General features: G+C 34.8%; 1 protein-coding gene across 1 annotated transcript in view; it reads right to left on the bottom strand.

Annotated features, from left to right (window-relative positions):
• Nucleotides 1–6,965: 6,965 nt before the first annotated feature.
• The window catches only part of LOC138327516 (ATP-binding cassette sub-family C member 5-like), a 31,982-nt gene continuing 24,915 nt past the window's right edge, over nucleotides 6,966–14,032 (bottom strand). The window contains exons 19-28 of the mRNA XM_069273674.1: nucleotides 13,248–13,463; nucleotides 12,340–12,469; nucleotides 11,486–11,768; nucleotides 11,016–11,202; nucleotides 10,072–10,158; nucleotides 9,772–9,955; nucleotides 9,031–9,190; nucleotides 7,878–7,956; nucleotides 7,520–7,633; nucleotides 6,966–7,252 (exon numbers count right to left, since the gene is read on the bottom strand). Coding sequence (XP_069129775.1) covers nucleotides 6,989–7,252; nucleotides 7,520–7,633; nucleotides 7,878–7,956; nucleotides 9,031–9,190; nucleotides 9,772–9,955; nucleotides 10,072–10,158; nucleotides 11,016–11,202; nucleotides 11,486–11,768; nucleotides 12,340–12,469; nucleotides 13,248–13,463 — 1,704 coding nt within the window. The 3' untranslated portion in view covers nucleotides 6,966–6,988. The remainder of the gene's footprint in view (nucleotides 7,253–7,519; nucleotides 7,634–7,877; nucleotides 7,957–9,030; nucleotides 9,191–9,771; nucleotides 9,956–10,071; nucleotides 10,159–11,015; nucleotides 11,203–11,485; nucleotides 11,769–12,339; nucleotides 12,470–13,247; nucleotides 13,464–14,032) is intronic.

The raw sequence follows: 14,032 nt of genomic DNA, 5'->3' as shown, positions 1-14,032 counted from the left end.
GCTGGAAATTATCGCCCGGTCAGTCTGACCTCAGTTGTATGTAAAAAAACTGGAAACCATTATAAGGGGGCACATAACGAAACACAAGAGGTCCAACAATTATTTTCTACAAAATAGTACGGCTTCATATCAGGAAGGTCCACTTCTCTACAAATACTTAAAGTTTTAGATAAATGGACACTTGCACTCGATATAGATTACAAGAAAACCTTCGATACAGTCCCTCACCAACGTCTCCTCAATAAATTAGGCGCATATAACTTCCCAAGTCAACTAATCACTTGGATCTCAAACGTTCTTATAGGAAGGTATCAAAAAGTTACAGTTTACGGGGAAGAGTTGACAAAGGTCACTTCTGGAATCCCACAGTAATTATAGTATCAGATTTAAGCTTTGAAAACCATATCAGCAACAAAGTTGGTATGTTACGTAGAAATGTGGACCCAAAGTTATTTGACACAAAGTTATTTATACCATTATACAAATCACTTCTCAGGTCCCAGCTATATTTCCCAAGTTTAATCTGGTATCCGTACAAGCAAATCGACCTGACAGAAAGTGTTTAACGACGTGCCACCAGATGCCTGCCCAGACTACAGTAATTGCCATACAAGGAAAGGCTGAAAACTTAAATTGCCCAGTTTATCATACCGGCTTATGTGTGGGGACATGATTGTAGTGATCAAATTGATTTCTGGATTATATGATAAAGAACGCTGTAACTGTATAAGCTTATGATCAGATATGGCGCCAAAACATAGTGCTAGAGGAAAATCAGAAAAACGAACTGTCAGAATTTGGAACTCTCTACCAGAATTTGTTATATCATCACCTAATATAAACTCTTTAAAAATAATTAAGACGAATTCTGGGAAAACAAAGATCTACTCTATAATTATAGAGCAGACTTATCATTATCAACTATGTTAATAATAAAAACATGAACACCTTAAAATTATCAACATGGAAATCTAACATTTCTTAAAAACTTTACTAACGAAACTTAATAGATTATTACCTGAAATGCTACATGTGCATTATATATCATGTATGATGGACGCGCGACAAGTAGATGCAAAGCTAGCATTTTTACAAAATTACAATACGAAACTATCTAAAATTCAATCTTTGCTTTCTCATACATAAAAGCAAATTGATGAATCCTGATTATTTGTTTTTGCTACTCAAGAAAAACTTCATTCAAATAAATAAGTTCATAAATATATGCATGAAGTTTCGAGGAAATTTTTTAACAAACCTGAATGGGGGTACGGGTTACACATTCAATTACGTGTTATGGCGGATCACTCACATTCACTCATTAACCCTAATTCTTCAGCAAAAAATAAAACAATAAGTTTTGATGGCCTTATGTATGCAAATAAAACTTAACAGAGGTTTGTCAGAGATATCATGTTTCTAAGCTTAGATATGCTGTTATACACACACTATATCCAAACAATTAAACTATATCTAAACAATTTAATAAACTTAATAAATAATAATAATAATAATAAACTTAAATATAATGTTTCTATAAATTGCCAAACACATAGCTCCGGCCAGTTTAAGCTGTTTAACTAAAATGGTATTTGAAGTTACTTTGGATAAATTGGTAAATCACAACAATTCAGAAAAGATTCAAGAAGATGCAGTATTTATTATTGTTATGTATGACACTAAATACATGTTGTTATTAGATAAGGGAGATAACTCCTATAGCTTTATCATTAATACATCCTATAAAGGTCTTAACATTGATTAAGGTTTTAGAACTTTCTAGAATATCATCATGTATAAACAAATATGTTTGTAAACATGTTGATTATAAGTAGAGATCTAGAATGATCTATTTCCAGAAATTTCTGTGTGTTTATTTGTGTACTGTTTTTAGTTAGATATTTCTAGAAGTAGAAGGTTCCCCAATATTCTTGAATTAGGGTTTAGCTATATATACTCCAGCTGTCAAAGGCTAATCAGAACTGTAATGAGACCTGTAATGAGACATATCAAGAATTGTACAGTGCCATATTAGATGCTATTGGGAGAGATATTGTGACTTTATCTGTGGATTATTACAACACTTTGTGTGGATTTATTCATATTGCCTGGAACTTTACAAATCATCTGTGGACATTCATTTTACTTGTGGATTTGTGATTATTGTTGATTTGAAACCTGGAAGGACCAAGGATTATACCAGGACATTCGCATACAGATAAGTAACATTTTAAATCATCGTATTACTCTTGTACCACCACCAATTACTTTAGTTGTTGTAAACCATCTCTGTATAATATTGTATATATAATTAAATTGTGTTTTGAATTTAGCTGCTGGTTTCTCATTTCTGTTATTCGTTCTTGTAACACTATATTTTATCATGAAAAGCTGTAACACTTGTTTGCACTGTAATGAAGTTATATAAATGTTTGATAATGAGGGGTAAAATTTGTTCAATATACAGAAATCAATAAAAAAGGGGGATAACTCCAGAACATTTCGCTTTTGTATATAGTTGTCAAAAGCGGTTTTTTAGATTAAAATTTAGAAAACTGTTTTGCTTGCTTCAAATCAAAAAATATTTTCCTGTACTCATTTTTGTACATAAATAATAAACATGTTTACAATATATAATTTGAATTAAAGTATCTGACACAAAAATTATAGGTCATCCTTGTTGTGTTGTTGTATGTATGACGTAGAGACACTGGTAAACTGCATAACTGTACCAATTTGGCATGGTAAACATAACTCGTTAGTACACAGCATCCATCTTGGCAGGTAACCCCGAAACGAGGCTTAGCTATAGTCTGTATCAATGAAGCGCTTATAGTATAACTAAAGTCTGTTTCATATAATGTAGCTCTAGTACATATATCTATGTATAACTCAACATCTCCCTTTCTGGGTATAATACGAGTAACTTAATTCTACATAAGATTTATCTCAACGTTTGACTAGATAATAATAACCTCTTTGGGGCAACTGATGCTCTACCTGAACGTGTGACAGTAATGTCACTCCTAGACCCTACTTCTAGATCTGAACCTTTACTGACAGTTGCATTTGACTTCGTTTTTGACCTAGGAGACCCAGTTGACCTAGATGTTTCAACTGGGGAATTGTTTCCTTCAGTCCATTTGGTTCTTTCACATCACACGTTAGGACGTCTCCACATCCACTGGACTGGGGAATATCTGGACTCATAGCTGGAGATTAGACAAGCTGTCTCCTGTTTCGTCTAATCTTTTCTGATGATGTGGTGACAGAGTATGAGCTACCATTCAGTGATTTGGTAATGGTACCACTGAGCCCACCACCGGAACCTTTTACTCACACTGTATCTCCGGGATGTAACTCTGAGCGTCGAACTGCACGGTGTGAACTATCGCAGTAGATTTTTTGAGATGTTCGATTAACCCGTTCTTGATCACGAATTTATTCAAGGTCTGGTCACTTAGAAGAGAAATTTGTTGGATTCCCCGGAAGTGTTGTTCGAAGTTTCCGGCCCATCAGTAGTTCCGAAGGACTGCAGCCGTTCTGTAGCGGTGAGCTAGTAAAGCAAAGTATGGATCTTGAGAGCCACTAAGTAGTCTTTTAAATGTTTGTACCGCTCTCTTGGCTTCACCATTCCCTTGTGAGTAATGGGGGCTACTCGTCGTGTGTTTGAACCCGTAATCTCGTGTAGATTTCTCGAATGTTCGACCTCATTTTGAAATTCCTCCTCCTCCTATTCTCGTTGATTTGAAGGGGCTCTGGAGATCGCCTCCACAGTATACAGAAATTTACCGGGTACATGGCGCATCATGAATCCATGGACCCTTGGGGGTAGCTCCGATATAGCCTTAGTTCCTAACAGTGAAACTAGAAGCTTGTAGTCTGTTTCAATGTGAAAATGTATACCTATGATCAAATCTGAGGACTTCTCACCCATCCATGTTACGGCTAGCGCTTCTTTTTCTAGCTGTGCATACCTCTGCTCTGTGGCACTCATTGATCGTGACGCGTATCCGACAGGCCTCCAAGCGTCCTCTCCGTTGTCCTTAGGACGTTGTAGGATAACTCCACCTATACCGTAGGACGAGGCATCTTAGTAATCGATTGGGGGTCATATAGTGACAGCACCTCAGTGGACTTGAGTTCTTGCTTTATGAGTTCAAATGCGCGTGCTTGAGGTGTGTCTCATGTCCACACGTTGTCCTTTTGAAGTAAGTCATGGATCGGTTTTGAGCTCTCTGCAATATTTAGTGAAAACCTCCCCAGCTAGTTGACCATACCCATAAATCTCCAGACTTCTGTTACATTAAAAAAGTACGAGTCTGTATTGTTTGCAACACATTGTGCTTCCATACCACACTTCCGAGATGAAACACGTGTAACATTAACTAGATCGTGCTCCAGACAACTTTAGGTGATCTCCGGCTGTAATAAAATATTAACCGAATCAACAATATTCAGATGACAATGAACATTCAATGTCAGTGCTTACGTGTTGCCGATTTAGACATTATATGCAATACAAGTAATGATCTTGATGTTAGTATCTGTTTTAAACCTCTTTCTTAAATTTTCTGTGACTTGTTCACAGCGTTATATTACTGTTAACTTGGATACTGGAACTGCCGGAAAAGGAGTAGGCCTAATATGCCGTAACAACTGTATCGCAGTCTATATTACGGAAAAGAACACTCGTATGACATCAAAATCTCAAATAACAAACTATTCAATGTTAACACTCTTATCAGATACTGAAAACGTATTTTAAAAGTTATCCTAAGCAAGGACGTATTGTACAGTTCGTGTTACGAACGCCAGAAGCTTATTATTCTACTGTAGATAATGTGTTGCTTCAATCTCTTGATTAATCAAATAAATATGACAAAAGCAATCAAATCAAGTTGGTGTACTGGTGTCAGGTCGTAAATATAAATAAGTGGACACATCAACGGCTAACTTCCCATTATATTTAACGACAGTACCGGGTTAAAGCTGACAATGCAAGTTAAAAAGCATGCATTTGAATTTTTTTTTTTTAAATGATTTTATTTTTTTTTTATAAAATTTTTTGGGGGGGGGTTTGTTTGAGACATTCCCCAGTTATGACAGTGTCGTATCAAAGGAAGTTGCAGCCATTTTTATTTTTGCTCTGCTTAGTTACCTTCACTGGCCAACCCCTCTATATAAAGCACGGGACTAGACACACGTGCGTCATCTCAAACATAACTTGTCTCGTATACACATGCCCCGATATTGCAAATAACAATGTCAAACTGAAAATAAACACTGCACTCACCTGACAAGGTTTCATTGAAATAATACATGAATGTATTGTCAGCAAAATCCCAAATAATATCCAAAACGAGCTAATGAAACACTTCAATATACACTAGGTTTTACACGTACACCGACACGTGTGTGTCCTTGGTATAGTAGGGCCGTTTTCGATTATACGGTTTGACTGATTGGACCAAGTCGTTCGTTTATTAATCAAAGACGGACCTGGTGATTTTATATTGTTTTCAGGCGAGCCTTGAAAAAGTCCTCACAGGCCTGTATCAAAAACTGCAGGTCCGTCAAGATTTATACTTGAAATAATGACTTTAACAAACGGTCGAACCGATTGTTCCAACTAAATGAAAACGGCCTAGTTGTCACTTGTTCGGGACAGGTATTCACGTGCACATGGCCAGTCGAGTACATCGGTTACGATAATATACGTGGAGATATATGGACGGTTAATCATTTGGATTTCTATTCATTTGTGTGGAAATTTTATTTTGACAAACATGTAAATGACAGCTTAGAGGATTTGATGTATTTTGTTGCCAAACAAGCCCCATATACCTTTATAGGTAAGTGTTTTGTTTACGTAATAGTAGGTGATACACAGTGGACAACTGTCAGGTGTGTATGTACGTGTATAGACTGAGCGCACGTGTGTCGATTCACGCGCATTATATAGGGGTCGGTGAGAGCACCGGATACAGACAGAGCGAAAAATAAAAATGGCTGGCCTTGATAGGGGGTTGTCTCATAAACGATTCTTGAAATAAAAGTGTGCTTAATTTTTTTAATCACAATTTAAAACTTTTTAACTTGCATTGTCAGCTATATATCGCTCAACAAAGTCGTACATTTTGACAATAGCTCAGCGTGTTTTACGCAACACGTGTGTATGACGTAACAGCGCCACCTGACGGCACCGTCGAGGTAACATGACCAACACCAGTGACCAATATATCTAGAGTGTAGCGACAGCTTGCCAGGCAATAGCAATATATCTAGAGTGATGTAGTGATCAACCGAAACCGTTCACACTATTATTGCGTCGACAGTAAAGATGTTCTACCGCCGACATAAACAATACTCATCATTTGAACAATAATTGGTGTTTAATCGTGTATATATATATATATATATATAATTAGCAACAAAAAATAATATATATATAAATAATGTGTTTTGCTTCTGGTGCATGCGTAATCAGTACTTCATTCCATGTAGGACATAATGCAACAGAATTGTTTCGGAACGCAATAAATAATTTTCAATATATATATAATAATAAGCTCAAACTTTCGAATGGAGTTAATGGTGTAAAGTAAAAAACTTTTTTTACTGAAGAAAAATACTAATTCGTCTGTTCCTGTTTTTGATAGAGAAAAACTACCATTTGTCAGCGGTGGAGTATCTTTAAGTAAAATCATTGAAGTAATAAAGTGAAATTTCATCTCTCTACAAAGTGTAAGCAATGCACCTTTTCAAAATGGTTGCTGAATCGATAATTTCTGTTTGAAAAATTCTCTAAGCAATACAAATCTATTTTTTGACATATTATTTATATGGCTAAAAATTAAAACAATTGAAAATCACACATACTCCTTGATAAACGAGACTTCAACGAGACTGAAACCTCAACAGAGCAGATCCTTAACGAACTGATGTTCAACAGCAAAACAATATACTGTATCAAAAATTTTATTTATTAAGAGTCCAGTGACAGCACAGTTTGAGCGCGAATCATATTGCTAAAATGGGAAGATGGATTTTGCATCAAAACTTGTGGATTTCCCATTTCTATTATTCTACCGGCTTCCATGACGAGTATAACGTCACAATGTAGTACGGTGTTGAGTCTATGGGCGATCGTCAGGACGGTACAGTCGGAGAAGCTCTCTCGGATCGTCTCCTGGATCATAGCGTCTGTGGATGTGTCTATGGACGCTGTGGCTTCGTCAAGTACAAGGATCTGAAGTTTAATTTTTTTTATATTTTCACTAGATTACCGCTAGGTTGCTCCTTAATATATCAAAACATAACACAAAGATAATGTTACAAAAAACATAAGCATCGTTTTTACTTTTATATTATTTCTAACAATTCCTGTATTTTGGATTTTTATTTTTTATCGTTATTATTTTCTTCTTTCCCGTGATGGATATTTTTATTTATTCATTGTTATTATTGTATTTACTTTTTCCTGTGATGATAAATTCTTTGTACAATGTTTTACTACCTTATTTTGTCGGAGAATCGCGCGTGCTAAGCATATAAGTTGCCTTTCACCAACAGAAAAGTTCTCTCCATTCTCCTCGATATGTAACTCCAGGTTCAGATCAAGAAGTAACATCTAAATGAGGGAAATAATAATGATGAAAACTACTTGTCCAATACTATCAAGTTTAATTCCTAAAAACATTTTCATGCAAGATCATCTTTAATCTTTTATCGGCCGTTTCATACCAAGATGATGGTGTTATTTTCGATTATTTTCTCTTTTTAGGAATTATTATCAAAAATAAATTCTTAAACTACCATCAGTATCACCATTAGATACTGTCTAAAAGCTTCATTATGACGATTTCAAAACAAACCTTTTCTTTCATATGAACTTGATCCAGTGCATCCCATATCTTTGCGTCAGTAAATGTGTCAAATGGATCTAAATTATATCTGTAAGGATGTCAATATAAGATAAGCTAAAATATACATATAATAGGGGTTCATTTGTTTAAAACTGTTCGCACAGAAAAGGTTTGCGCTTAGATAAAGGCGTGCTAAATACCTTATAAATATGCTTTTGAAAAAAATAATCACTGAAATTGCGCTAGTTTGTCCTTTCGACAACTAGTTAATGGTAGATTTTGTTTGTTATTATCATTATGACAAAACGTTACCAGTAACGTTAACAGTTGATATATTTACGAATATTTACATATTTCATAACAAGTATTCGATGAAAAATAAAGACTGGATAAAAGTGTTAAAAAAGAGCAAGAAGATATCAACTTTATTCCTCAGATTTTTTTTCTTAAAGCTTGGATATTTATTAATTAACTTTTCACATCACCTCATACCTTTAGCATATATGTATAAACTGTTGCATTCATATCAATGTGTACCGTATTTCAATACAGTATACCTTAATATAATCGAATCTTACGCTTAATATAATCGAATCTTACGATATCAAATAAAAATTACACATTATAAGATGTTATCATTTCTTTTCTTGTTACTGCAAACCGCTTAAAGTTCGAGAGATGCAATTTTTCACAAAAACGCTCGAACGCAAATTTAAAAGCTTCGCTTTTATTTGTGTCAAACGTTTATATGAACCAATCGTATCCCTTGATTTGTTTAAATATGTTGGAAATAATAAAGCCGCAAAAATTATATACGATCAAATGAATTGGTTTATATATGTTCCACCGACGACAGAGTATGTTCTTAAATATTAATGTCTAATTAACACAAAAATAATAGAAAATAATTTATTTTGCTTTTGGTACATAGGACATTGTGTCATGGATTTTTTGGATACGCAATAAATTATTTCTAATGATTTTTTTCTTGAAGTTAAATTAAAAGCTCAAACTTTTCAATGGTTGTAATTTTGTAAAGTAAGTACCTTTTGTAACTAAAGAAAAATACTTATTCGTCTGCTCTTAATTTTGATAAAGAGCAGAAACCATTCGTCAGCCATGTACCATGTATTTTTATGAATTAATTTTTTTAAAAATTTACCTGAGTGTACCGGCAAAAAGAACAGGATCTTGTGGAATTGATGATAAGTTTGAACGCAAAACTTTCCGTGATATAGATTTGATGTCGACGTCATCAATAACCACGTGACCTCCCGATAGATCCGTCAGTCGGAACAGAGCAGCAGCCAGTGATGATTTTCCTAGATACACCACCAAACATAAGATTACTACAAAGATCGGATTTTCAAGTTGATATATAATTTTGCTGTCTAGGATTCATCAATCAATTTGAAAGAATACCTGTTCAACCATCACGCAGTTTATGCAAATTCAATCATAAAAAGGACACAATAAAAAAAGTGATTACACTGTTCGAAGGAAGTAACTTTGCTTTCTTAAGATATTACGAGTAAGATGTTTTCATATTGATGTTCGACCTTAGCAAGACATGCCAGTGGTCAAGCTAATCCGGACTTAAACTTTTGGATGTTACGATTTGTCGTTTTTCGTTTTTAAAGCATATTTTTCTTTAGACAATTTAGGAAAACTGGTCTCTATGTTTCATGTTTGTTTTACCAAAAATGAAACATTTCTTACATTCGAGTACAGTTTTTACATATCTCTACTCAGATATCAAGTAACTACAATGAAAAAGGAGACAAGAGGCTATTGAATCAAGTAAACTCGTTAAAAGACATCCTTCAAATAAAAGTATGAAAGTAATATTTGTCTTCTACTGGCTATGGTTTAACCCCTATCGGCAAACAAATTAGGTCCACACCTGCTCCCGTTCGACCCACAATCCCGACCTTCTGTCTGGGAAGGATGTCAAAACTGATTTTATGAAGCACTGGATCCATGTCACTACGGTATTTCATCAATACATCAGAAAAGGTGATCCTGCCATCATTAGGCCACTTCCTGTCCACCTCCATACTTCCGGTCTCCTTCTCTATAACGAGGCTCTAAAATAGAATGTGATAATAAAAAAGTCCAAAAATGAAAATAGATATAACTTTTGTTATATCAATGGAATGTCATAAATTTATAGAAACCATTTGGTCACATTAACTATACCTACCTCATACTCATGCATTCGTTCCACAGATGTAAATCTAGCTTCCGTCTCATTGAGCATACGGGCGAAGTATTGGATCATAGAGGACACCTGAAAATAAGAAGAAAAACAAAACAAATCATCATCAACATCGTTATTTCATCATTTTAACCATGTACATCATCGATACAGCTTAATATCTACACGATGTTAGTTTTCCCAACATTACCAAGATTGCAACACCTTTTATCTTCATTCTTAAACTCGAAATATTTGTAACTCATATTACCTAATGGACTTCTGTTGGAATAACACGACGCGCAGCAATGGAACGGCACAGTCCATGTGATTGTGTGCGTATAAACCAATGTTTGCATGATTTGCCTACAATATAGCGGTTTAATTCGCTGGCGGATACTTTTTGCTATATTCGCGGTTCTTTTATTGAAATCAGCGAATTCTAAACACCAGCGAATTATTTATCATAACTAAGGATAATAGATTCATAACGTTTAGATTCAAGAAATGGCAAAATCAATAAAATATTGCTATCAAAATTATAGAAAACACATTATAAGCTTTGGTTCATAAATTCGAATGGATCCCTTGTTGGACATATTGACGGACAGAGGTGTCGAACTTTTAGAATGGTCTTATAGCGTTGTTGACTTCTTTGATAAACTTTCAGAATCTTTAGGTTTGCTGTTGACATGCATTGACAGACATACCAGTCATGTGGTAAGAGATACAGGGCTGCAAGCTTTTTCATGGTCAGTATCTGATATTTGTAACTAGGTAAATGTTGTTTTGAAACCTTTGACGTACATAATGAGAGACTGGTCTGACAATCTTTTAAAATTGTTGATTTGGTTTTCTAAGTGTTGTTGCTTTCCTTGAGAGACATACTAAATAACATGGCTGCCAATCGTTTAGAAGTGTAACCTACCTATCTCAGAGTTGTTGCCTACCTTGAGAGACATACTAAGAGAGAGTGCTGCCAAGGCGGGTGATATGGTGCCCTTTGTGAACAATACGGTAATAGTGGTAACAATGGCTACAGCAGCACCACCGAGGTCCATTCTCAGACTCATCCACCTCATACTGCCTTCAAACAACAGCAGAGCCATGGAGGTCGCGTCCGAGTGCTCACTACACCTTTGATAAAACATTGCCCAGCATTGATAAGTTGATAATTACGATACACAATGTATTTGAATAACTGATTCTTTCATTTTAAAAAAATGGAATAAATTTCAAATCGTGCACAAATGCCCTACTAATATTTTCATAAACTGTTTCGTTATACGTGTATCTTTAACTGGAGTGCTCTAGTTACTTAGGTACCGTTGATTTGATCAAAGTTTGAAAAAGATGGGCGTGTTTTCGTCTTCCGGTAGGGAGGATACAATTTAAATGCATATTTTGGCATATAACTTACACACGGATGAAGTTTTCCTCTTGGTGGTAAGCAACAATGGTACTCAGTCCATTGCATGTTATCGTCAAATGATTTATAAGTGGAGATCTCAATACGTTTTCAAGTCGCTTAAAACTTCGAATAGACGACGATGTCATCACCTTGACTACGTAGAAATAAAATCCGATAGGAACAATAGCGATGAGAAACCATGGAAAGTTATAAGCTGTGGTGGCGAGGGCTGCCACTATTGTGATTAGAATTTGGAGCAGATTGTCCATCAGATTAGGGAGGAATATATCGACTGCAACATAGAAAACAGTCCTTAAATTAATAATTAGGATGAAACATGACGAGCGGAACATTGAAAACAGTCAACTAATGTATAATTGGGAGCATGTCGGCTGGAGATACTCAATAAATTTATAGCTAGGAAGACATATGTCCACCGGAACAGTCAATTAATTCAGATAATGTTTTCCATTTCAACATTAAATAAAATATGGCAACGTCAATAGAACCGAACAACAGCTTACTGTACACATTATCTCTTTAATTCATTAATTGATTAATTTGGATATGTGTCATTCCTATATTATTGTTTTATTATTTCTGATGACGTCAATATAACGTCAATATAAGTTTCTCTGCATGTATATTTAGGAACATGTTCTCCCAAATTATGCTCAATATGTATATAACGCGATATTTCAATCGGGAAAATGTTTCTGTTTTGTTTAATGCGATATACACAACCGTTAGATGTTGCATTCACAGCAATCCATTCTGTAATCATGACCTTTTGACGATCTAGGATGTCTCTATATAAGAAATAGAAATATCATTGTCGGTATGGTTTTAATCTATATACTAACCGTCCTCTACGTCCCGGGAGAACCGATTGAGAAGTCTACCGGGTGGATTAGCGTCAAAGTAGCGCATGGGTGCGTGGATAACTCTGGCTACAGCAATGTTGTGTAGCTTGACAGCAGCCCTTACTATCACCTGGAAGAAAATGTCTTAGGACTTTTCATATTATTATTTTACTAATATCAACTATGCAGTAATAAGCCATACATTCATTGATACTTTCTGCATTACAATATCTAAAATATCTCTTATTTTTTAAACCACCAAAAACCAAAGATTAAAAAGAACATTTAAAGATCTTCCACAAGACTACGCTTCCATAAACGTAGTGTAAAGGGATAGGAATGGTGTGGGCCATTTGACATATTTTTCAATCCTGTTATTCACTGATATAATAAATATAATAGCAAGGTATCAGTGAAAATGTAGTTGCCAAGGTAGCCATCTGAATTATGCATATCAAAATTAAAAATGTGATCATTGTTTGCCTATTTGTTCCCTGAAAAAACTTTCAAGCTTAATATATTTACCTAACGATACATTGTAAGTATCGTCATATTCACAGTAATTAATGAGTTTGTTCAATATTCTGCTGTATTATTTCTTGTCGAAAATAAAAAATAGGTCAAAGATGACTCTATCTCGAATTTGTCTTAATTTATGCATATTTCGAATAGTAACTATGGTAACTAGAACTCTAACAATATAAAGCTACCATCATAGACACATTAGGGATGTACTATATATTTTAAATATAACAACGTTATAACTTATCACTTACCTGTAGGTGAACAATTTATGGATTTAGGAGCCAATAAGGGTTCAAACCATACATAGATTAATGAAAGATTTTATTTCAATTAGATTGGTTCGCACTAACTTACTTTAACACATACAATCAACATTTACGCACCCTTCCAACTGTTAGTCCTTTAAAGAAAGTGAACAATACTGTTACTAGAATGGTATAAGAATAGATACTCAAATACCATTCCTTTTCTTCTTGTAGCTCTTTCATTGCCCAGGAGGATAATGTTGTGTTTGTTGTTACATTGTGTAATGTTACATTATTCTCCATTGAGTCAGTTATATGATTCTGGGAAGACAGTTTTGATTTAACTGTCTCTGTCTGTAAATGGAATACAAAGGCTATTAATTAATCATCATATTGTTGTTGTCATCATCATCACAACCACCACAATTATCATCATCGTCAACAACAAGAATAGCGATAACAATCGCAGCAGATCGCAGCAGCAATAACACTTAAAATTACAAAACTTTGCCCCTTCCCCGCTACTAACTAAACCAGGTGTGAAACCATACCACTGTGTCTATGGTTACGATATAGTTCAATAACATGGTCGATAATTTCGGAGATCAATAAACTGTTTTAAATTAGGAATTCAGTGTTATCCTTGAAATGCGATAACTTCATTGTCAACTGTTGTTTTTGGGATTAAAATTTTGAATAAAGTAAGAAGAGAAACACCGATTTGAAATGTTGACGGTTTCCTCATTGTTGTTGGTTTTGACACTCGCGGAATCGTAACGTTATAATGGACGTTTACGCGTAATGTCAATAAACTCCGTTTGTTTATATTTTGAGCATGGTTTTATGCAAACTATTATTTCTATTGTGCATTGAACTGTTCATTATCGTAATAATTCGCGTTCGCCTTCTTAGATGAGTGGTAC

The sequence above is a fragment of the Argopecten irradians genome, chromosome 7, assembly GCF_041381155.1.
Source record: "Argopecten irradians isolate NY chromosome 7, Ai_NY, whole genome shotgun sequence".
Classification (NCBI taxonomy): domain Eukaryota; kingdom Metazoa; phylum Mollusca; class Bivalvia; order Pectinida; family Pectinidae; genus Argopecten; species Argopecten irradians.
The sequence above is the reverse complement of the archived record's forward strand: the minus strand, read 5'-3'. Positions and strand labels throughout refer to the sequence as shown.